The sequence below is a fragment of the Hippopotamus amphibius genome, chromosome 4, assembly GCF_030028045.1.
Source record: "Hippopotamus amphibius kiboko isolate mHipAmp2 chromosome 4, mHipAmp2.hap2, whole genome shotgun sequence".
In the NCBI taxonomy this organism is placed as follows: Eukaryota; Metazoa; Chordata; class Mammalia; order Artiodactyla; family Hippopotamidae; genus Hippopotamus; species Hippopotamus amphibius.
Window position 1 is genome coordinate 16,269,677 of NC_080189.1, and position 25,526 is coordinate 16,295,202.

The 25,526-nt window shown below is 36.4% G+C and overlaps 1 protein-coding gene across 1 annotated transcript in view; it reads right to left on the bottom strand.

The window, feature by feature from the left end:
• The window catches only part of AKR1D1 (aldo-keto reductase family 1 member D1), a 43,853-nt gene that overhangs the window by 3,844 nt on the left and 14,483 nt on the right, over positions 1–25,526 (bottom strand). The window contains exons 2-7 of the mRNA XM_057733366.1: positions 24,858–25,025; positions 21,317–21,433; positions 17,851–17,928; positions 7,938–8,060; positions 3,354–3,463; positions 2,491–2,656 (exon numbers count right to left, since the gene is read on the bottom strand). Of these exons, the coding sequence (XP_057589349.1) occupies positions 2,491–2,656; positions 3,354–3,463; positions 7,938–8,060; positions 17,851–17,928; positions 21,317–21,433; positions 24,858–25,025 (762 nt within the window). The remainder of the gene's footprint in view (positions 1–2,490; positions 2,657–3,353; positions 3,464–7,937; positions 8,061–17,850; positions 17,929–21,316; positions 21,434–24,857; positions 25,026–25,526) is intronic.

A 25,526-nucleotide genomic window follows, 5' to 3' on the forward strand; every position in this document is an offset into this window, starting at 1 on the left:
TTAATCCTTTCTCATCATGTTTAATGTCCTCTACATTTTAATTCTAATTACATTTTCACTGTTTGGTTTTTTCTTAGCTTGTATACTTTATACCTTGGTTTTATATTGCTTTATGAACATTTTAATAGTTTAATTTAGCTTATTTATATTTTTAACACTTGGTTATCTGTTTATAATTTATCTTCTCTTATTGTTTTATCTTTCTATCCCTTAACTTTTATTAATTTACATTAATAAATTTTAATTATATAATACATAAATATATGCTCTTTGTAAAGAAATGAAACACTGCAGAAGTACATGGACATTTATGGAGTGAAAAAACAAAAGTGCCTCTTGATACCTACCACCCCAGTCCTATTCTCCTTCCCACAGATTCCTTCCAAACATTCAACACTCCAAGAGCAAAATACAATAATTGTATCATATTTTTATTATTCTCACAACTTTATCTCATTCACATAATATGTCTTGGTGATCTTTTCTGCCAAAATATATAGACTGACTTTATTTAACCACTGTATTCGTAGTATAGATGCAATACAATTTACTTAGTCATTCCCCTGAGAATTGTTTCCAAGTGGTCTTTTCACAGCATTCTTTCCTTTGATTATTTATTATCCAAGTATTGGAGTTATGAGATCATATAAGGAGTTTTATTATAACGTACAGTCAGGAATGAATCAATCACTTATAAAATAAATTCTGACAAGCTTCCTTTTTCCTTAACACCTTCCCCCACCTAGTGGAGTTATTTGTCACGTGACCTCAGCTCCTTCAGCACAGGAATAGGGATGTAGCCCAGGGCGCCAATCAAGGTATCTTGTTCATTGGACACAGTGATTACTATGGGGCTAGCCAATGACCCATAAAGGGTCAAGCAGGCGTTGATAGAGACAGAAGCCTTTATCTATGATCATCTTTACTAAATATGGCTAATAGATTAACCCATATTAATCTGTGTGCCACCATGTGGAGAAAGGTGGTGGGGAGAACTCTCTCCTTTTATAAGTCATTTGAATAGCTGTGTCCAGTCATGTCTGATCTAACCATGGACTTTTCAATTATGAGAACCTATAAGTTATGTCTCTTTTTCTTTGGTACATTTGAATTGCATTCCTTCATGTTGCAGCAAAAAAGCTCTGAAGATGATTGTCTAATATCATGGATGTTTTCCCACGTCAGTACTTACATTTTCACTTTATTATTTAAAATGGATATAAAAGCACACATTGTATGAATTCATTTATATGAAATTCTAGGAAATGCAAGCTAATCTATAGGGATAGAAAGCAAATCAGTGCTTGCTTGGGATTGGGGACCAGGAGAGATAGATTATAAAAGGGCATGAAGAGTCTCTTAGAGGTGCTGAATATGTTCATTATCTTGATTGTGGTGATGGTTTCATGGGTGTGTACATATGTCAAAACTTTTCTAGTTTTACACTTTATGTTCAGTTCATTGCATTTCAATTATACCTCAATAGAGTCCTTTTAAAAAAGAAAAATAAGAATGGCTATATAATATTTCATTGTACAAATATATCATAATTTTACAAGATCATATTGAAAATTATTTCCAGTTTATTTTAGCTGATAATGTATGCTGTAATAAATAGCTGTATATGTGTGCATGAATATGCAAATACATCTATAGGAAAAGATTGTTGGATCAATGGATATGTATGTTTGAATTTTGATGAATCTGGAAAAATGACATCCTCCTCTTCCAAATCTTACATCAATTAATGTTTCTAACAGCATTATATGAAAGTGCCTGTTTTCCCACATATTGTCAACATTCTGATTATTTTCCTAAGGGGATAAATACTATCTCATTTTTATCTTTAATTATGAGTAAGACAAAGAATAACTTACTTTTGAAATTTAAATTATTAACTGATGGATAACTCATTAACTTTACATGGTACTTTTCTATGGCTGCATTTACCTAGCAGTTTATTCTTTGGGAGTAGCACAGTAAGCTAATCACTCTGTTGGCCTACTGGGCTCTTTTCTTACCTATAATTTATAATGCTGACTACAGATTACTAATAGAGGAAATAATGAGGGTTGGCATTCATGAATTCTAAATGATCCTCTTCAATAATTTCCAAATTTGTCCCCAACTTTTTCCAGAGCCGTTAAGAAGGTGGAAAGTTGGCTACTGTGAATTTCAAATTTTATAACTTCTCTAACTTCTCTTCCTGCTGTGCTGGCAGAGAAGGGAGTAGGTAGTGTCCAGAGTCAATGGTAAGGAAACAGAAGAAATAAGGGAGCTAGATAGCATACAAGCAGCAGAGCAATCCCTGAATTACTAGGAACTGTCTCAAATTCAGCTAAAATTAAATCCAGATATGGGCAGAGTGGGTCAGGGAGCTGGTATAAAATAACATACGAAGGCAGTGCAACTTTCTTATTAATCTGAGCAGAAGATTCTCTAAACATAAACAAACCCTACTTTTTACATTTCCAGAAGCAGTTCTCTTACTTGAAAGTTTTCTTTGATCCTTTCAGGGTTAAAGCTTTTAGGAATGACAACCACTCCTCGTTGAATGTTGAAACGCAAAACAACCTGAGCTGCTGTCTTATTGTGCTTTTTCCCCAGTGAGTTTAGAAGTGCATCCTTTAACAAAGGTGGGGAAGACACATTCACCCTTTAAAAAAAAAATTCAAAACATGCATCATATTTAGTCCAAGTAATGAGAACCAGTGGTTAACCAATCACCCTCCTCCTCTGACCCCCCATTCACCTGGTAACATATCCAGAACACGTCAGGTCACCTGTAACCAACTTATCTGAGTGCAGACTACTCAGAAGACCTGCTTTTAGTATGGGAAGATCAAGACAGGCAGATTCATAGAGCTGCCTCTTCCAGAGGGTAAACAGTATTTCTTTGATGTATCTTGTAGAGAGAATGGGGTTGGAAGTAGGCATACAGGGGAAGGCAAGAAGACTGAAGTAGATGAAATAGAGAAACAACTCTTGGAATCATCTTAGAGTAGAAAAATTTCTACTAAAGTCTGCAGAGCAAATCACAGTAGGAGTATTGCCATTGAGTACAGAGATTCAAAAAATTCAAAAATTTCATTATATGGTCGTAGAGACCCTTTGTCAAATAATAATCGAGGTACTGGTAGATAATTCCACAGGTAGAGTCTAATCAATTATTATAACACCTCAGTGAGGAAGGTTTCGTTAGCTCTAATTTGCATATGTGGAGAATGACTTGAAGAGATTAATTCCTTAAGATCACACAGCTGAACAGTCATGTCAATCAAGCAATTTACATCAGCCTCATACTCTACACCAACGGAAGTATACTTCCTGAGGCGACAGGCAGCATTACTTACCAGGATGGATTCCTAGAGGTCCCCAAAGGACTGTATGCAATAATGACAATGTCATGTTGTTGGCAAAATTTCAAGAGCCTTGGCTGGGTGAAATACGGATGGCACTCAACCTATGTGGTTGCATTGGAAAGCAGAGCACAAAATTAAGGCCTTGTGGATGAATGCAATTTTATATAGTTTGTAAAAAGTTCTTCAGTAAAGTCAATTGCAAAGTATTATAGAGAGTGAGGTACATCTTAAATATTTTCCCCAACAAGGACGTTTCCATTGTTTATATATGGGTGAGATGAGTTAAAACAAGGTTAGTGAGGTCAACATCTGTCGGTTGATCCTAAAATAATTGGGGAAAAAATTCAGTTTTTACAGCTATCATGGTGTAAACCTTTAAGTGAACAGACAATTATTTATAGTAAATATTCCAGCAAATACGATTCTCCATAACAAACACAGTCTCAAGGTTCTCATTACAGCCTTGGTAAATAGAAGTGACATGTTGCAGAAGCCATCTGTTCCTCACTATCAAACACCTAAGGATGTTTTCACCAGAGATAGAGTATATATAAAACTAAATTTAAAGATGAATTTTGTCTTCTTGGTGGAGAGTTCTTTACACCACCAAATGTAGGCCTACTTTCATTCTCTGTATCTTATTGACAAGATTCCTGCACTAAAAATACTTGTGTCAACAAACGTTCTTCTCAAAGTTTCTTCTTCTTTTTTTTATGTGAGTTTGGAGTTTTACTTTATTTATTTATTTATCTTTTATTTCTTTATTTTGGCTGTTCTGGGTCTTCATTGCTGCTGGCAGGCTTTCTCCAGTTGTGGTGAGCCGGGGCTACTCTTTGTTGCAGTGTGCAGACTTCTCATTGCAGTGGCTTCTCTTCTTGTGTAGCACGGGCTTTAGGTACGTGGGCTTCAGTAGTTGTGGGCCACGGGCTTAGTTGCTCTGTGGCATGTGGGATCGTCCCCAACCAGAGACTGAACCCGTGTCCCTGCATTGGCAGGCAGATTATTAACCACTTTGCCACCAGGGAAGTCCCTCAAAGTTTCCTCTTAAACACTATGGTAGTTTTTGACCTACGTGTTTCTTTTCTTTTTAATTAAAATCAGTCAAGGCTTAATTAAAATATTTTAAGTGTACAGTTACTGTTTTCACTATCTGGAATATTAAATACTTAAGTTACATTTCTAGAAGGGACAAGAAAATGCTGTTGATGAAGTGGAAATGTAAACTGGAGCTCTTAGAGGTGGGTCTTCTTTCCTTTTTCTAATTTGATAGCCTTTTTTGTCTTCCCCTTGTCAGTTTCTCCCATTTCTTCTCTTTCCCCTGACTCCTCATGATCTTGATCTCTTCTTTTCCCTAAGACACTTCTGTTTTTCCCCCATTTGGGAACATTTCTCAGTTCTAAAAAGTGACACACAGTGTCCATAGTACAGTAGTCCATAGGTGTTCATGTAGGATTGGTTCCAGGACAGCCCCCCCGCCCACCAGCAAACCCCCAAATCCGCAGATGCTCACCTCCATTCTATGAAATGGTGCAGCACAGTGGGCCCTCCGTATTTGCAGGTTCTGCCTCCACAGATGTGGAGGGTGGACCATGTTTCTTTCCCTTACCCTCTCCCACTCCCAGCATCACTCTCTCCCTTTGATCTCTTTCCCATTTTCCATCTTATTGGTACACTAATCTTTCCAAACACATTGTTTTATCATGTCACTCCATTGCTTAAAGACTAAGCGTGAGTTCCTTAATTTCATGCCTGCCTGCTTGTTCCAAACAATTTAATATTCCCCACAGGGACTCATTTCTAATCAGGTTGGAGTGCTGTTACTGGTCTCTGGCCTAAATATGTATATGCACATGTGTATATAGAATATGTATTTATGTATATATGTGTATATTTGTATATATAGAGAGAGCATTTTTATAACCTACACTTTGTAAAAAGATTTTATATGGTTTGTAGCAAAATGTATACATAATAAGGCTAATACAATTAAAAAAGAAAAACAGATATGTGAATATCTATTCTGTGACTGAACAAATATAGGAGTTTACAGAAAGTTGTATTGGGCAACATACTAGAAACCTGTACTCAACAAGAAATTTGAGTTAATATATATAAACTCAAGTATATGATATAATATAATATGATAGTTTTTAGATAAAAAAACTTTAGGGCATGTCACTAAAGGAACACTCAGTGAAGGAAATGCTGGGGATGGAGGTAGGGGTGGGGGTGGGAGTAGATAAGCTGACATGATCCAAGTGCATATGACTTCAGAGAATCACATTCTTTCTTTCCAGAGAATCTGTTTCAGTTTCTAACTACAAATAACTTTCAGTTTGTATCTCTGGAGCAGAGATGGTCCTATCAGGGCACAGGGTTGTGGCTGGTGGCCAGGAGACCTGCACTTTGATCTGTGCCAGCTCTAGAGTTTTGACATATTCTGCTTTCAAACACCAGAGAACACATGAATAGGTTCAGGCTATGATCCTCCAACGTGCCTTGTTTCTCTTTCAGGGTATATTTGTGAAGCTGCTCAACATTCCTGTGCCAACAGATCAGGACATTTCCTCCTTGGCATGAGGAAACACACTGTCAAATTTTCACTCTTTTTCATTCTCAGGTCGAAAATCACCACCTGTCTCTGTGCATTTGTAAGAAGAAATCTGCTTGTCATTTCAACATTTGTATAACAAAATATTGTTCGTAGGGGTGCAGGAAGGAAATGTGAAAGATATGCTGAGGAGGGGATTGGTTAGGAATAAAGGGATGGATTGAGATCAGTGAGGAAGGCAAAGTTGTTGCTCTCTGTTCCTGAGAGCATATGATATAGCGCTAGCTAAGGTGTCGATTTGGAAGTGGTACTTCTAAATATGGCAACACTTCTATTTAGCTGTGGGCTATTGTCGTGATGTAGGTAATACTTTGTTTTCTCTGTTATGCACTCTTTTGAGTTTTTAAAAATAATGAATTCAACAAACAAGTCCATCAGAATTCCAGAATGTGAGTATTTACCAGGTCTAAGAGCCTTTTTCAATGCATCTTCTTAATGTTTTATGAAGTAGAGGGCAGAGGGTGTCATATCCCCATTTAACAAGGTAGATAATAGTATTTTGTTGTGATTATGAGCAATATATGCTCACTGCAGAGGACTTGAAAAAATACACAAAAGCATAAAGAAGAAAACAGAATTTACTTGCAAACTTCACAGCCAGAGATAGCCACAGTTAGCATTTTGATATATTTCTTTCCAATATTTGCACTTTTTAAATAATATAATCGCCTTCACACTGTATTACATTTTGTATCCTGGTCTTTCCACTTAATATCATGGCCATTTCTATTTTCCTCAAAAATGATTCAAGAACATCTTTTCTTAAGATTTCGCGTATTATGAATGTTTTAAAGTTTATTTAAACATTTCCTGAATTTTTCATATTTATGCTTTCCTTTTTGTTTTTCATGATAAACAGTGCTGTGACAAACACACATATGGCTGTTCTGAGATTTTTTCCCCAAGGATAGATTCCTAGAAATCGAAAACTGAACACTTTTTATTTAAGGCTCTTGCTACTTACTGCAAAATTGCTTTTCAGGAAGGTTGAACCAATTTGCATTCACCAGCACTCCATCACTTGCTTACATGTAACATTATATTAAAAAATAAAACAAAAATTGCTAATTTGATACTCAATACAAAAGTACACTTAAATTTAAATTTCTGTAATTGCTAGTGCAGCTAAACATTTTTCATGTTTACCAGTCTTGCAATTTGTCTTCTGTGAATTTCTGTTCATTTCTTTGAGCCTTAGTATTTTTTCTCATTGATTTTTTTTTCATTGATTTTCATTAGGCTTTTAATTCATAAGAATATGATTCCCTTTTTCTGTTATACTTTTAAAAATATAATTAATTTTGTTTGCTCTTTGTTTCTAATATTTTTAGGGTTTAACATTTTTATACTGTTATATGTATGGGTTTTCTTTATAATTTTCCCATGGCTTCCCTTTCTATCCCTGGCTCCAGAAAACTAAAATTTTTTTGTAGTATTCGCAAATAACTTTTTGTTTCTTCTTTAACTCCTGATCAAAGGGACACTTTGGAGTATGAGGCAAAGTTCTATGTTTGTTACTATATAACTATCAATTTTCCCCACAGTATTTACTGTAAAATCAATCCCTTTGTCATTAGTTTGTGCTATTTCATTTTACATTGTTTTTATTTTATTTGAGACCGTTTCTAAGATATTTCTTATTTTCTATTTATTTGTATGTTGGTTCTTGTGCTAATCTTACATTATTTTAAATACTCTGTGTGTCAATATCTGGTAGGTTTTGTTCCCCCTCATTATTTTTCTTCAGAAAAAGTTTGGGTTTTTTTTGCCTGGATTTGAACTGTCAAATCTTTTTTCTTAAGAGACATAAATTGACTTGCCCAGGGTCTAATGATGAGATATTTGTAAAGTGACCACAAGACTTTCTGTCTCCTGGTCCAGGATTCTTTCTGTTAAGTAATGGATTCTCCCACATTCCCCAACCCCCACACTCCCCCCATCTCCCTCCCCTTGTCAAGCTGTACCTGGTTGCTGACAGGCTTATGCTTAAGTCCTGGTTTGTTCAAAATGAGCTCCAGCTGCCTACGATTAAAATTGGATACTCCAAGGGATTTCACCAAGCCAGCATCTTTGCAAGCTTCCAAAGCCTGTAGGGTAAAAGCCAATGGGATAAGAAAGAAACCTCAACACAAGCAAGAATAAAAGTTTATGAGGGTGAATGTGAATTCTTTAAAAAGGAAAGTCCTTGGGTATGTTAATAGGCATTCTGTGAACTAAAGAAAAGTGGAGGAGACAGGCAGGAATTCTGTAATTGAATGATTTCTGGGAAATGTTGTATATCACATCTTTCCCTTGTATTTTCATAACGTATACCAGCACAATAATAATGATCTTATTTCTTAAAATTTGTTGAGGTTTTCTTTATGGTATAGTACCTGAAAATTTTTATATCTGTCTGGTATGTGTGGAAAATGTATATTCTCCTATTTTTGGATACAGATCTCTCTTATCTCTCTCTCATATACACACACCTTATATAGAAGATTAGGTCTAGCTTTCTCTGGCTTTTCAATAATTTAGAGGAATATATCAGAAATCTCCCACTGTAACAGTGGATTTACCAATGTCTTTCTGTATTCTGTCAATTTTTGCTTTATATATTTTGAAGGTATTTTATTTGGTACATATGTGTTTAAAATTGATATACCTTCTTAGTAAATTAAATCTTTAACATTATGGTTTTTACACTTCCCTATACATTTTAGAATGAGCTTTTCAATTTCTTTTGGGGTTTTGATTGGGATTGCATTGAATCTATCCATGAATTTGGGAAGAATTAACAATTTATCTGTATTCAATCTTTCCATCAAAAAACATGACGCAGTAAGTCAGAAAGAGAAGGACAAATATTGTATGCTAACTCACATATACGGAATCTAAAAATGGTACTGATGAACTCAGTGACAAGAATAAGGATGCAGATACAGAGAATGGACTGGAGAACTCAAGGTATGGGAGGGGGCGGGGGGTGAGGGGGAAACTGAGACGAAGCGAGAGAGTAGCACAGACATATATATACTACCAACTGTAAAATAGTCAGTGGGAAGTTGTTGTATAACAAAGGGAGTCCAACTCGAGAGGATGGAAGATGCCTTAGAGGACTGGGGCAGGGAGGGTGGCGGGGACTCGAGGGGGGGGAGTCAAGGAAGGGAGGGAATACAGGGATATGTGTATAAAAACAGATGATTGAACCTGATGTACCCCCCCCAAAAAATAAAAAAAAAAAAAAATAAAATAAAACAAACATGATGCAGCTCTCCATTTATTTAAATTAAAAAAAAAACTCTCAGTAAGATATTGTAGTTTTAACTATATATTTTGTTAAATTTACCTCTAAATATTTTGTTAAATTTATCTCTAAGTATTTACCATTGTTTTTTTAAAATTCCACTTTCAATTGTGTGTTGCTAGCTTATAGGTTACATATAGATACAGATTTTGTTACTTTTTTCTTTATCTTATGGGTTATTTACCTGTATGCTTCTTAGTTTCCAAATATTTGAGGATTTTTCAGATATATATATATATATTTTAGATATTAAAATTTATTTTCAAAATACCAATTATCATTTGCACACAGTTTTGTAAATTTGCTTTTCACTTAGCAATGTACCACAGACAGCTGTACATGTTAACACATAGCTATTCCTTATACTTTTAACCACATCATAGTGGTTCCTAATATTGATATTTAATCAGTTTCCCTTTGATGGTCATGTAGATTGTTCCCAATTTTTCACTATTCCAGAACATCCTTGTGCACCCTTGGATGTATTCACTTATTTCCTTAGGCTCATTTTACAGAAATTGTTTTACTAGGTTAACATTATCACCCACTATCAAATTGCTCCTCAAAAAATTTACATTTCCATCAATTTACATTCCCATCAGCATTTCCATTCCCATTAGCAAGATGTGAAGGTATTACATTGCTGCCCAGAGTATTAGCATCTTACTCTCTTGCTACTCCCTTATGTATGTATGTACGTATTATGTTTTGTTTTTGTTTTTTTAATTTAACTTTTATTTTATATTGGCATATAATTGATTTACAATGTTGTGTTAATCTCAGGTGTACAGCAAAGTGATCCAGCTATACATATACATACATCCATTCTTTATCAGATTCTTTCCCCGTATAGGTTATTACAGAGTATTGAGGAGAGTTCCCTGTGCTATACAGGTCCTTGTTGATTATCTATTTTATATATAGTAGTGTGTGTATGTTAATCCCAAACTCCTAATGTATCCCACCCCCCATCTTTCCCCTTCAGTAATGATGTTTGTTTGCAAAGTCTGTGAGTCGGTTTCTGTTTTGTAAATAAGTTCATTTGTTTTTCTTTCGTTCGTTCTGTCGTTCTTTCTTTCGTTTTCTTTCTTTCTTTCTTTCTTTCTTTCTTTCTTTCTTTCTTTCTTTCTTTCTTTCTTTCTTTCTTTCTTTCATTTTTATTCGAATATAATTGCTTTACACTCTTGTACCAGTTTTTGAGGCACACCAAAGTCAATCAGCTATATTTATACACATGTCCCCCATTCCCTCCCTCCCTCGACTCCCCCCCCACCATCTCCGTCCCGGCCCTTTAAGGCATTACCCGTCATCGAGTTGATCTCCCATTGTTATACAGCAACTTCCCACTAGCTATCTATTTTACAATTGGTGATATATATATGTCTAAGTTACTCTCTCACTTCATCCCAGCTTCCCCTTCACCACCCGCCACCCCCCAACCTCGTGTCCTCCAGTCCATTTTCTGCATCTGGATCCTTGTCTTGTCACTGGGTTCATCAGTACCATTTTTTTTGTTTGTTTGTTTGTTTTAGATTCCGTATATATGAGTTAGTATACAAAATTTGTTTTTCTCTTTCTGGCTTGCTTCACTCTGTATGACAGACTCTAGGTCTATCCACCTCATTACATATAGCTCCATCTCATTGCTTTTTATAGCTGAGTAATATTCCATTGTATATATATGCCACATCTTCTTTATCCATTCATTTCTTGATGGGCATTTAGGTTGCTTCCATGCCCTGGCAATTGTAAATAGTGCTGCAATGAACATTATGGTATATGTTTCTTTTTGGATTATGGTTTTCTTTGGGTATATGCCCGGTAGTGGGATTACTGGATCATATGGTAGTTCTATTTTTAGTTTTTGAAGGAACCTCCAAACTGTTTTCCATAGTGGCTGTACCAACTTACATTCCCAGCAACAGTGCAGGAGAGTTCCCTTTTCTCCACACCCTCTCCAACATTTGTGGTTTCCAAATTTTGTGATGATGGCCATTCTGACTGGTGTGAGGTGATAACTCATTGTGGCTTTAACTTGCATTTCTCTGATGATTAGTGATGTTGAACATCTTTTCATGTGTTTATTGGCCATCTGTATGTCTTCTTTGGAGAAATGTCTATTTAGATCTTCCGCCCATTTGTGGATTGGGTTATTTGCTTTTCTGGTGTTAAGCTGCATGAGCTGCTTGTATATTTTGGAGGTTAATCCTTTGTCCATTGCTTTGTTGGCAACTATTTTTTCCCATTCTGAGGGTTGCCTTCTTGTCTTGTTTATGGTTTCTTTCGCTGTGCAAAAGCTTTTAAGTTTCATGAGATCCCATTTGTTTCTTCTTGATTTTATTTCCTTTATTCTAGGAGGTGGGTGAAAAAGGATCTTGCTTTGATATATATCATAGAGTGTTCTGCCTATGTTTTCCTCTAGGAGTTTTATAGTGTCTGGCCTTACATTTAGGTCTTTAATCCATTTGGAGTTTATTTTTGTGGATGGTATTAGGAAGTGTTCTAATTTCATTCTTTTACATGTTGCTGTCCAATTTCCCCAGCACCACTTATTGAAGAGGCTGTCTTTTTTCCATTGTATATTTGTGCCTCCTTTGTCAAAGATAAGGTGCCCATATGTGCTTGGACTTACCTCTGAGTTCTCTATTCTGTTCCATTGATCTTCCTTTCTATTTTTGTGCCAGTACCATACTGTCTTCATCACTATGGCCTTGTAGTATAGTTTTTTGTTTTGTTTTTTTTTTTATTTATTTTTTATTTTTTGGGGGGTACACCAGGTTCAATCAACAGTATAGTTTGAAGTCAGGAAGCTTAATTCCACCAACTCCATTTTTCCTTCTCAAGATTGCTTTGTCCATTCGGGGTCTTTTGCATTTCCATACAAATCGTAAGATTTCTTGTTCTAGTTCTGTGAAAAATGCCATTGGTAATTTGATAGGGATTGCGTTGAATCTGTAAATTGCTTTGGGTAGTACAGTCATTTTCACAATGTTGATTCTTCCAATCCAAGAACATGGTATGTCCCTCCATCTGTTTCTGTCGTCTTTGATTTCTTTCATCAATGTCTTAAAGTTTTCTGCATCCAGGTCTTTTGTCTCCTTAGGCAGGTTTATTCCTAGGTATTTTATTCTTTTTGTTGCAGTGGTAAATGGGAGAGTTTCCTTAATTTTTCTTTCTGCTTTTTCATTGTTAGTGTATAGGAATGCAAGAGATTTCTGTGCATTAATTTTGTATCCTGCTACTTTACTAAATTCATCAATTAGTGCTAGCAGTTTTCTGGTAGAGTCTTTAGGGTTTTCTATGTATAATACCATGTCATTTGCAAAGAGTGACAATTTTACTTCTTCTTTTCCAATTTGGATTCCTTTTGTTTCATTTTCTTCTCTGATTGCTGTGGCTAAAACTTCCAAAACTATGTTGAATAATAATGGTGAGAGTGGACACTCTTGTCTTGTTCCTGTTCTTAGAGGGAATGCTTTCAGTTTTTCACCATTTCAAATGATGTTGGCTTTTGATTTCTCATATATGGCTTTTATTATGTTGAGGTAATTTCCTTCTATGCCCATTTTCTGGAGAGTTTTTATTATAAATGGATGTTGAACTTTGTCAAAAGCTTTTTCTGCATCTATTGAGATGATCATATCGTTTTTATCCTTCAGTTTGTTGATATGATGTATCTCATTGATTGATTTGCATATATTGAAGAATCCTTGCATCCCAGGGATAAACCCCACTTGATCATGGTGTATGATTTTTAATGTGCTATTGGATTCTGTTAGCTAGTGTTTTGTTGAGGATTTTTGCATCTATATTCATCAGTGATATTGGTCTGTCATTTTCTTTTTTTGTGACATCTTTGCCTGGTTTTGGTATCAAGGTGATGGTGGCCTCGTAGAATGAGTTTGGGAGTGTTCCTCCTTCTGCTATATTTTGGAAGAGTTTGAGAAAGATAGATGTTAGCTCTTCTCTAAATGTTTGATAGAATCTGCCTGTGAATCCATCTGGCCCTGGGCTTTTGTTTGTTGGGAGATTTTTAATCACAGTCTCAATTTCAGAGTTTGTGATTAGTCTGTTCGTATGTTCTATTTCTTCCTGGTTCAGTCTTGGAAGATTGCACTTTTCTAAGAATTTATCCATTTCTTTCAGGTTATCCAATTTATGGCATATAGTTGCTTGTAGTAGTCTCTCATGATCTTTTGTATTTCTGTGGTGTCAATTGTTACTTCTTCTTTTTCATTTCTAATTCTGTTGATTTGCATCTTCTCCCTTTTTTTCCTGATGAGTCTGGCTAATGGTTTATCCACTTTATTTATCGTCTCAAAGAACCAGCTTTTAGTTTTATTAATTTTTGCTATTGTTTCCTTCCTTTCCTTTTCATTTATTTCTGCTCTGATCTTTATGATTTCTTTCCTTCTGCTCACTTTGGGGTTTCTTTGTTCTTCTTTCTCTACTTGTTTTAGGTGTAAGGTTAGGTTGTTTATTTGATATTTTTCTTGTTCTTGAGGTAGGACTGTATTGCTATAAATTTTCCCCTTAGAACTGCTTTTGCTGTGTCCCATAGGTTTTGGGCTGTTGTGTTTTCATTGTCATTTGTTTCTAGATATTTTTTGATTTCCTCTTTGATTCCTTTAATGATTTCTTGGTTGTTTAATAGTGTATTGTTTAGCCTCCATGTGTTTGTATTTTTTGCAATTTTTTTCCTGTAATTGATATGTAGTCTCATGGCATTGTGGTCAGAGAAGATGCTTGATATGATTTCAATTTTCCTGAATTTACCGAGGCTTGATTTGTGACCCAAGATGTGATCTATCCTGGAAAATGTTCCATGTGCACTTGAGAAGAAAGTGTATTCTGTCATTTTTGGATGGAATGTCCTATAAATAGCAATAACGTCGAGATGGTCTAATGTGTCATTTAAAGCTTGCGTGTCCTTATTTATTTTCTGTTTGGATGATCTGTCCATTGATGTAAGTGGGGTGTTCAAGTCTCCCACTATTATTGTGTTCCTGTTGATGTCCCCTTTTATGGCTGTTAGCATTTGCCTTATGTATTGAGGTGCTCCTATGTTGAGTTCATAGATAGTTACCATTGTGATATGTTCTTCTTGGATGGATCCCTTGATCATTATGTAGTGTCCTTCCTTGTCTCTTGTAATAGTCTTTACTTTAATGTCTAATTTGTCTGATTGAGTATTGATATTCCAGCTTTCTTTTGACTTCCATTTGCATGGAATATCTTTTTCCATCCCTTTCCTTTCAGTCTATATGTATCCCTTGGTCTGAAATGGGTTTCTTGCAGGCAGCATATAGAAGGCAGTCTGTGTCTTTTGGTTGGAGCATTTAATCCATTTACATTTAAAGTGATTATTGACATGTGTGTTCCTATTACCATTTTCTTAATTGTTTTGGGTTTGTTTTTGTAGGTGTTTTCCTTCTCTTGTGTTTCCTACTTAGAGAAGATCCTTTAGCAGTTGTTGTAAGGCTGGTTTGATGGTGCTGAATTGTCTTAACTTTTGCTTGCCTGTAAAGCTTTTGATTTCTCCATTGAATCTGTATGAGATTCTTGCTGGGTAGAGTATTCTTGGCTGTAGGTTTTTCTCTTTCAGGACTTTCAGTATATCCTGCCATTCCCTTCTGGCCTGCAGAGTTTCTGCAGAAAGATCAGCTGTTATCCTTATGGGTTTTCCCTTATATGTTATTTGTTGCTTTTCTCTTGCTGCTTTTAATATTTTTTCTTTGCACTTAATTTTTGTTAGTTTGATTAATATGTGCCTTGTTGTATTTCTCCTTGGGTTTATTCTGTATGGGACTCTTTGTGCTTCTTGGAGTTGATTAATTATTTCCTTTCCCATGTTGGGGAAGTTTTCCACTATAACCCTTCAAATATTTTCTCAGACCCTTTCTTTTTTCCTTCTTCTTCTGGGATGCCTATGATTTGAATGTTGGTGTGCTTAATATTATCACCAAGGCCTCTGAGATTGTCTTCTAGTCTTTGTATTATTTTCTCTTTTTCCTGCTCTGTGGCAGTTATTTCCCCCATTCTATCTTCCAGCTCACTTATTCGTTCTTCTGCCTCAGTGATTCTGCTGTTTATACCATCTAGAGTATTTTTAATTTCAGTTATTTTGTTGTCCATTGCTGTTTGTTTGTTCTTTAGTTCTTCTGAGTCCTTATTAACTGTTTCTTGTATTTTCTGTATTTTGTTATCAAGATTTCATATCATTTTTACCATCATTACTCTGAATTCTTTTTCAGGCATTTTTCCTATTTCCTCTTCATTTATTTGGTCTTGTGGGGTTTTTTCCTGCTCCTTTGCCTGCATGGTGTTTGTTTTCTCATAGTAGTCCAAACTTCAGAGGTTGCTTGTCCCAGCAATAAAGGGGTTTAAAGAAGACTGTCCAAGCCCCAGACTAATGGCAGAGTGTTGAGTCAAACAAATACTAAGTCAAGGAAACACAGACGTGTATGAGACACACAAATACTGAATCCAGTAGAACATAAGGCACCAGAAAGACCTGAGAGAAGAACCCCAATATGCTATCAGACATTCAAAGAGGAAACCAACAGAAATTCAAAACCAAAACAGAAGAAAACAGAAACAAAAGCAAAAACAAGCAAACAAACAAATAACACTACACACACACAAGCACAAATCCAGGGAGATATTGAAAGCTAGAATCAAATATAATAAAGAGCTAGAGTACCGCCAGACAGACTGGAGATTCTCAGAATGAAATTAGACAATTATACTAAGAACTAAGATAAAGACAAAAACCTAATAACAAATACCAAGGCTGTGTGTCATCTGGAGAATAAAGCAAGGAGACTTGAGCAGATCGATAATGTTGCTTATAAGTATATTAAGATAAAATAAACTAAAAATGGATAGAGGACAGGGCAACAGAAGAGCATAGTGTGACTGGAAATATGAAAAGAAAAAGAAAAATAGAAATGTATAAAAGATAGAGATGAAAAGAAGGTAGGAGAGACATATAGTCAGCAATACAAAAAACATAGCTAGAAATAGAAATATATAAAAAGGCTAAAAATAAAAATAGAATAAAAAATAGAATAAAAAAATATGTTATAAAACCTGTAGATCCCTTAGGACTAAGATCATAATTAATAAAAGAAAAAAACAAACAAACAGACAAACTAGAACTGATCCCAGAATGGACCAGTTCAATAGAATTAATAGTAATATTTCTGTTTCCTTGGGGTCTCAGCTGTAAGTGTCCTTCTACTCGCACCTTGGGTTTTTTGTATTATTCTGCGACCAGCAGAGCTTCCTTTATTGTTCATCTGTAAGCGCTGGTGTGTGGGGAGGGAAAGGGTACAATAGTGGCTCCTTCCCCTGGGAGTGAGTGAGCAGTGGCACACTGTCTGGGTCACGGCGGTTCAGTCAGGTGAGGAGGTGCCTGTTGCAGAGCAACACTGGTGGCTCAGGTGTAAACAGAATGAAATAAATGCCTTGTTATTTTGGGCTCTAAGATCATTTTCTCCTGAGACTGTGAGCTACGTGGTGAGGCAGCCCCTTAGAGGAGAATGCCAGACTCCAATCCTATTCAGCGCCAGTGAGGTCAAGAAGAGTGTATGGTCTTTCAGGTAGAGAGCCCCAGACAGCAGAAAACACAGTCAGCACCTCCTCACCCCTGAAAATAATCCACAGTTCAGATCTTCAGCTATTATCTACATGGGGGTGGGGAGGGAGTCTATTAGAAAGAAATAATCATTAGAGTATAATTTCCAGCCTTTGGAGTTTGAATTTGGAGAGGCAGGGAAACAACTGCCAGAGGTCAGAGACTTAAGTTTTTCTCAGTTTCTCACAAGTTCAAGATTTCAGTGCTGCTCCGACTTGATTCCTGAAGACATCTGAACATGAGTCCTAAGTGTCTACATGTGTGGATTGGACAATATGTTTCCCAAGGTGATAGCAAGAGAGAAATAATAGCAAAAGTAACTCTAATAGTTCCTCTCCTATATTATCTTACTGGTTGCTGAGCTGCCTCTTACTCTAGGTAAAAGCTGCCATATTATCTCAAAACAAACCAGTTCAAAATATCTGTACTTGCCCCCCTCCACCTAAATCCATAACGGTTTTCTCATTATCTTCCCCTAGTTTCCCACTCTTATAATCTTGGGGAAGGAGCCAGCAGCCTGCTCAGAAATGGAACTAGAATTATTTTTCAGTTTTTCATATATTATTCTATTTGTTTCTTTTAGACATCATATTACTGATTTTTTAAAAACTCTATTTGAGAAACAAAATATTTGTAAGTTTATCTCATTTATATATTTCTATTTACTGTTACAGTAGAACTAATTTCTTTTACTTTCTTTTTCCTTCCACACTCCTTATCTTTGGCATTCTTCTCTTCCATCAAAGCAAAATCAAACATTTTTTAGCACCTAGAAGTGGAGTTTTTTTTTAGAAGTGGAGATTTTATACATCTTTGCTCATGTTTAGAAATACCTGACTATTACTTTTCATTGGGAGTAAAGGTTGCAACTCTCCATAAATCAAACAGGAATAGTCAGATCACAGTTTAAAAATGCAGCATTTAAGATAAGAGGCCCACTTGAACTCACCTCCCAAGTGGCACACAGATTTGACTTGTGATATAACCACTTGCCATTTTCATCTTTAGGATAGAAGTCATCTCCAGGCTGTTAAAAACAAACAAACAAAGAAACAAACAAACAAAGTGTAGTTAACTTTATTTATATCTGGGGGTTGAAATGATGAAATTTGAGTTGTCAACATTCCAATATACCCAGGCCCTGGGAAAACAAAGATATAGGTATATAGATAGATAGGTAGGTATCTATCTATCTATATATTTTTTCTCCCCCTTGTGGAACTGCCCAGAAATTCATTTGCCCAACATGTATGACACATTAGTCTCATTCTCTCACCCTGGCATTCATTATTCCTTTATTTATTGACAAATTGTTGTTCTTAAGCCATGAAGTTCTCTCTTAATGATAAAATTTCTCATTAAAGAAAAGTAAAAGTTGAGAATTAGGACTTTTAGACTCAGTGTTTGAATAGTCTATCGTTGCCAAAGTTGCAAAACACAAATTTCTTACGCTCATAGGAAACCAAAGGTCATCACTAAGGCTGAGAGGAGGAAATTCTTCAGCTAAGAAAAGCATAGTTGATGAATGGAATGCTCCTTAAGTATAGGGGAAATGCACAGTACATTACTTCTCAGGTCTGGCTAATTGCCCCATGGTTCTTTTCTTCCCGTTTTTGGACCCTCCAGGAGTTCAGCATCTTTTTTTCTACCTTACATAATATCTAAGTGTCAAACCTCCTTCTCTAGCTTTTGGATGATACTTTCCCAATGAAGATTGACTATGGTGTGGAAATTGTCTTTCAGATTTCTCCTTTTCTTGCTATGTTTAAAAATGGGACTCATCTCTTATGGGTTTGGAAATGGGATTGAGAGAAATAAAAGATGATTTCCAGGTTCCTTGAGTGGGTGATGGTAATCATTTCCTGAGGTTGGGAAAGGAATTGAGAGTTTTGTTTTGGATATTTTGAGTTTGAAATGACCATTAGATAGTCAAGTAGACATTTGAAGAGAACAGCAAAGTCTTAGAGAGTGGCTCAGAGAGAGGTCATGGGTACAGATAAAATTTGGGAGTCCTCAGCGTATAAAATGGTATTCAATCCGTGCAACTGGATGAAATCACCTATAGAGAGAATGTAGCTCAGTAAGACACAAATATTGAGGATAAAGCACTGGGCAAAACATTTGGAGTTTAGCAGAGAAGCTGTCAAAGAATCATTAGAGGGTGATGTCATAGAAACTATGAGATGAAAATGTTTAAAGAAGGAGGCAGTAGTCAACTGTGTTGAAAGAGATCAAATAAAATACGAGGACAAAGCATCTACTGGATTTGGTTGGTGGCATAGAAGTCTTTGTAGACCCTGATAATGGGAATTTTTTGTTGTTGAAAATCAAGCAATTGGGTAAAAGCCATTATATTCTTAAAATTTTTCCCTCTGCCATCTCACCTGAATGAAACTTTTACCTGTGATAACACTTTCTCCATGCCCTCTTTAGCAAAGATAATTTCGTCTCAATTTTCTTCTGTTTCACTGAGAGCAGGAAAAGGACTCCTTTCTCCTCAAAGCCATGTAAACATTCATATTCACTACTATGTCTGTTTTTGATTTCTAAGCCCTTTGACCGTCTCAACACTTATGACACATTTCCACTCCAGTCTCCCTCAATATTTCTTGCTTTTTGCGCTTCCTAACTTTTCTTCTGGTCTGGAATGCCTCCATCATGAACTCTGTTAATAGTTTTTACTCTCCCAAATTTTAATTAAGTCCTTATCAAGTCTGACCCCATGTTAGATATTTCTGTGATGTTCCACTGTGCTTACTTTACTAATCCCTTCATCTGGATAAGCCCACTGTCTTTTTCTTCCTTTCCTGCTCCTGACTGTAAGGCACTATTAGAAGAATAATTCAGCCCTCTAAAAATCCATGCTACTGACTCTCATTCCTGTTTAGCAATAACTTTGTCTTCTTAAAATGTCTTATCATGATTTTTTGTACTTCATATTTTGTTGTTCTGAAATTGTGTCTGCTTGTTAACATTTAAAAAATAATAAAGTCATAAAATATTTTAGCGAGAAAGGTTTTTCTTTAAAAAAAAACATGAGATACAAAAAGCACATGATATTTTGGCTTCAAAGATTGATTTCTCAATTACAGGAAGTACAGGTTCAGTTGGGAGGTACTGTCACTATATTGTATAATTTCTCACTGTTAAAAGTTTACCTTCTCAGTGTTGTTGAGCCTCAATCCTGTTTAAGAATAGAAATAGAATTTATTTACCTTCTCCAAAAAGATTTTACAAGTCAGCCACAGAAAAGTAAATTTCATTTTCTCACTTTTAAATACAGGTTCTTTCCAAATCTGTAAGACTCAGCTTAGAACTCTGCCATTTGAACAAGAATTGAAATTAGTTGAGTGAGGAGAAGGGCTAAGGTCAAAATCCCAAGAGCCTGAAATCAAAAAAAATCACTGTAGTCCACAGGACATTGGGATTATTAGGCTTGTGAGGATAAGGCAGAGGGTAGTGTAGTGTAAGGGAACACGCATGAGATTGGCATCAGGGGACCCAGGAGCTGGTTCCAATTCTGATGGACTTTAAGCCTGACTAAGTAGCTCAGTGCTTTTCTATTCTGTGAAATGAGGTTATTGGGGTATATAATTGCTAAGGTCACATCTTGGATGTGACCACAGAGGAGAGTCAATAAGGAAGGTGCTTCCAAAGAACAGAACATGATGAGCCAGGTTGGCTACGTAAAGAAATTCTGGCCAATGCAATGGTAGAAAGTCCTTGTTTTTCCTGTCCAGCAGGATCTGGTTTACCTCACGGGCAAGTGGTCAATTTTGTTTTTCAGTCACTCCTTCCCTCAATGAAATTTTAAAGCAGTTGCTGATCGTCAGCAGTGCATATTGGGTGCGCTGGTGGTGGTTAAACTAACGTTGAGTCCATAGATTGAGAAAGTTCAAGGAAGGAGTGCATTTGAACTAGAGGAATAGATATCATATAGAAGTCCTGATCTTGGAGCTGGCTTCAAAAACCTGACTAGTCTTTGAGTTATTTTCCTTTGGAGAGGGTGGAGTGTAAGTTTTCAGTTGTATTTATTATTTTACATTATGTTGTGGAGGGGTGTTTTCATGACTGTGTGAATGGGAAGAAGGTTGTGTCTGGATGCTGGACAACTACAATGTGGACTACAGTTAGGAGACTGCTTGTTGGTTTGATGGAGAGGGTTTATAGCTATAAAGACATGATATAACAGAAAGTGCATTAGATTATGAAACAAGAAACTTGGGATCCAGGCCTGAGCTGGCTACACATAATCCTCCTTGGCATTTGTTGGGCTAGGTCAGTACTATGTGATTTATGGTAACAAAACATCATAATATTGCATGGTGCTAAGTAATGAATGAGCTTCCCATACATAGCTGTTGGCTCATAGTTGCCAAAGAGCAGAGGCCTAACCTTTCAGCATATGAACTTACCTTAAAAGCCATGGGTATTTCGATGATGTAAAGATCCACATAATCTAGCTGAAGGCCCTTGAGAGTCCTCTCCAGAGCTGGGCGGACCATCTCTGGGACATGATGTGTAGCCCACAGCTGAAAGAAAAAAAGGGGGACAGTTAACTAATATCCACCCTATTTTTTTGTTTGTTTTACAATAATGTAGCCCTTTAAAAATTTTTTTACTTTTTTGTTTGTTTGGTTGGTTGGATTTCTTTTTTTTTTTTGGCTGCACTGAGCAGCATGCAGGATCTTAGTTCTCCGACCAGGGATGGAACCTGTGCCCCCTGGAGTGGAAGTGTGGAATCCTAGCCACTGGGACAACCAGGGAATTCCCAGCCCTTTATTCTTTTTTTTTTTTAAATCAATTTATTTATTTATTTGTTTATTGACTGCATTGGGTCTTCGTTGCTGCACATGGCATTTCTCTAGTTGTGGTGAGTGGGGGCTGCTCTTCATTATGGTGCGCCTCATTGCAGTGGCTTCTCTTGTTGCAGAGCACAGGCTCTAGGTGCGTGGGCTTCAGTAGTTGCAGCACACAGCCCACCCCTTTATTCTTTACAAACACTCATACACATTGTATTCACTCATTTCATTTCACAAAAATATGTTTACCTTGCAGTGTCACCTAAGTATAGGTTGAGCTGATATAACTCTTGACATCCAGAGTATAACTTTATCCAAATATAGTACCAGAGATTTAAAGACCCACCTGAACCACAGAGTACCTAATTCAGCAATAACATCTTCCTCTGCCCTGTGCTAATTGCCTGATTAACTCTTAGCACTTTCACTTTTCCTCCTTGTGTAATTAGGGAACATGTATCTGACTAGTGGTTCTGACCTGGCCTGGTGCTTTATTTTCATTTCACTGATAAAAGGTGTGCTTCGTCTGAGTAACAAATATGGTTGTGTGCGTGACTTCACCAGATCCTTCCATTGTGATGGGCGGTGCAGAAGCTGGTGAAATTTTAAATTATTGCAAAGGTTTAGATCCCTTTTCACTTCTCCTTTGTTCTTATTTGGTCCACTTCCTCATTTCCCCAGGAAAATTCTGCCAATCCCTACTAAGAAATTACTCCACCTGAACTGATGATGTCACCAAAATGGCAGCACAGGAGACCCCAACCTCCATTGCTCCAACAATGATCAACAAACAGCTATTCATGAAAAAAACAAAACAAAACAGCTATTCATGAATACAGATGGGGAGATTTTGGTCAAAGTGTTCAACTCCCTGTTATAAGATGAATAAGTTCTGGGGATCTAATGAATAGCATGGTGATTATAGCTAGCAATACTGTATTATATACTTGAAGGTTGCCAAGAGAATAAATCTAAATGTTCTAATCACAAAAAATAAGTGGTAATTATGTAATGTGATAGAGGTGTTAGCTAACATTATGGTGGTAATCATTTTGCAATATATAATTGTATCAAATCAATGCATTGTACACCTTAGACCTATACAATGTCATATGTCAATTATATCTCAATAAAGCTGAAAAAGCAAATAAAAGGGATGTAGACTGCTTACATAAATAAGAAAGAAAGAAAAAGAAATTAATCTCTAAAGTTATAGGTAATGAAAGATTAGGCCTTGGGTTGTCAAACTAGAGCATGTGTACCTTTGAGGTCTATAAAACATAGGGTACTGAAGGGTCCTCAAAGCCTCAGAATAAATGAATACATCTTCATGGAGCATCAAATTTGCTTACATGTTTTTTGGGGAAAAAAGTTTTGAATTTGTGTACTTTTTTTGCCACAAGTAAGGGCAAGAAATATTGGTAAAAATTGATTTTTTCCTATGTTGGACAATAATTATTTTTCTTGCCTTCAAAGCACAGAGAAGAGAAAACAATGTGAGAGTAGTGAAAAATGTGTTTTTGTTGTTACTGTGGGTACTTCTGGTGTATTGTTGAAATCCCATCTAATTAAAAATTCTGTTTTGTATATATTAATCTATTTTTATTCAACAAACACATGCAGTACTAGTTCTAGGTACTCTAAGTGCTTTGTAAATGTTAACTCATAGCAACTTTGAAATGAAATGAAATGGGTGATTTAATTCAATTCAATTTTTTCAATGTGATAGGTATTGCAAACAGCTTTAACTGTTTACCAAGGAGATAAGAAGGCAGATTATAAATTTTTTTTTTATAAATTCAAAAAATCTCTGGCTTTGGGCAGGCTTCTTTGGCTCAGGTCCTCAGAATAGGAGTTCAAGTTTATTCTTCCCCTGAAGCACTTTGTAAGTTCTAATGAGAGACTCTGTAATAACAAAAACTCTTGGAATCAGGTTGTCAAACTATAATAAAATGACAAGCTTCAGGCTGATCTTTTGGGACAGTGGCTCTACATGGCCCCTTGAAATCATAACCCATAAGTGGCTGGTGACGAGGAACTGCAAACTCCTGGAGAGGCTGGAAAGGAGGTGGGAGGACGGGGTTCTGGGGAGTGAGTGAAGTCAGAAGCACCATTTTGTTCTCTTTAGAAAACTTAGGAGAATTGTATTACAAATTCTCTAAAGTTATGCACTTTTATCCTGCAATGCTACCTGTAAATATGTATCCTATATTTCCACTGGCTTTCGTTTTATCACAATGCTTTATCTTTCTGATGGCTCCTCGATGGATAGTGATTTCTAACACTGGAGATTTCAGTTTCTCAAAAGATAGTGATCTAAACAAAATGTGGTGTATCCATAAAATGGAATATTATTTGGCCATAAAAAGAAATGAAATTCTCATACGTGCCATAGCATGGATGAAAGTAGAAAACATCATACTAAATAAAAGAAGGTAGACAGAAAAGAACACATATTGTATGATTCCTTTCGTATGAAATGTCCAGAATAGGAAAACTAGAGAGACAGAAAGTAGATCAGTGTTTATCAGTGACTGGGGGAGAGGGGTAAATGGGAAGTGATTACTAGTGAGTAAGGGGATTCTTTTTGGAGTGATAAAAACATTCTGGAAAAGGTAGTGGTCATGGTTGTACAACTTTGTGAACATACTAAAACCACTGATTTAAAATGGTGAACTTTATGGTACATGAATTATATCTCAAAAAAGTTAGTGTTCTATGGACAAATAGGCATATACAGAAGAAAAAGTCTGCCTCCTTTATAAAAAAAGTTTTGACAAATGTTGATTGTAATATGAACCATCTCCCCACTTCCCTTCACTCCTCAAATCTACTTTCTTTGTAGATTTGGCTCTTCCATATTGTCCTAAATCAATGCCCAAGTATGAAGAAAGAACTTTGCCCTAACCTTCAAGGGGCTAATTAGTCCCTAAATTCTTGGCAAGATTGAGGAATTTGGCAGTGAAGAACTCACTCCTCAGGACTTCCCTGGCAGTCCAGGGGTTAGAACTCTGCACTTCTAAGGCAGGGGGCACTGGAGAGCTAAGATCCCACAAGCCACATGGCTTGGTGAGTTCAACATGCTTCAGCAGAGAAAGGTGACGTCAGACACACCATGAACATAAGTCGATGTAGGGTGAAGGGAAAATCTCACCTTTCCGCAGTAGAAGATATCCTCCCTCCGCACCTTTCCTTCTGCTATCTTCTCCCTGATGGCCTCCCCCACTTCGTGCTCGTTCTGGTAGATATAAGCGCCATCAATGTGCCGGTACCCCATGTCAATGGCAGTTTTCACTGATGTTGCACAGGTCCCCTTAGGGGTCTAAAATGATAGGGGGGTGAGAATGGGGGAGAAGAGAAATGTGTCTTTCCTTTAGTTTAATCATTCTTAATCAGGACACTTGGCACATACATTGTTTTATAGCAAAAATGACAAATTCCTAATTATATGCTGTTGTGATTGGAAGATGTTGTCCAAGAACTGGAGAAACTGACCTCCCAGGGAGCTTCCAACCCTCAGTGGACGAATCATCCATCCCAGGTCTACCCTCAGCTTTGCAGCTTCAGAAATGTAACTTGATCAATTTTTTCCCAGTGACACAAGATTTCAGGGTAGCCCTGTTATAGGAGGGCGCAAGTTCATTGAAAAAGGCTCAATTATAAGTCACAAGCTTGGGTAAGCAAACTGAGATATATCCACAGAATTGAACACCACTCAGTAGTAAAAAGGAATGAACTATTGTTACACACGACATGGATAAATATCAAAATAATTATACCCGAAGTTATGCAAAAAAAGAATAAGTATGTTATGACTTTATTT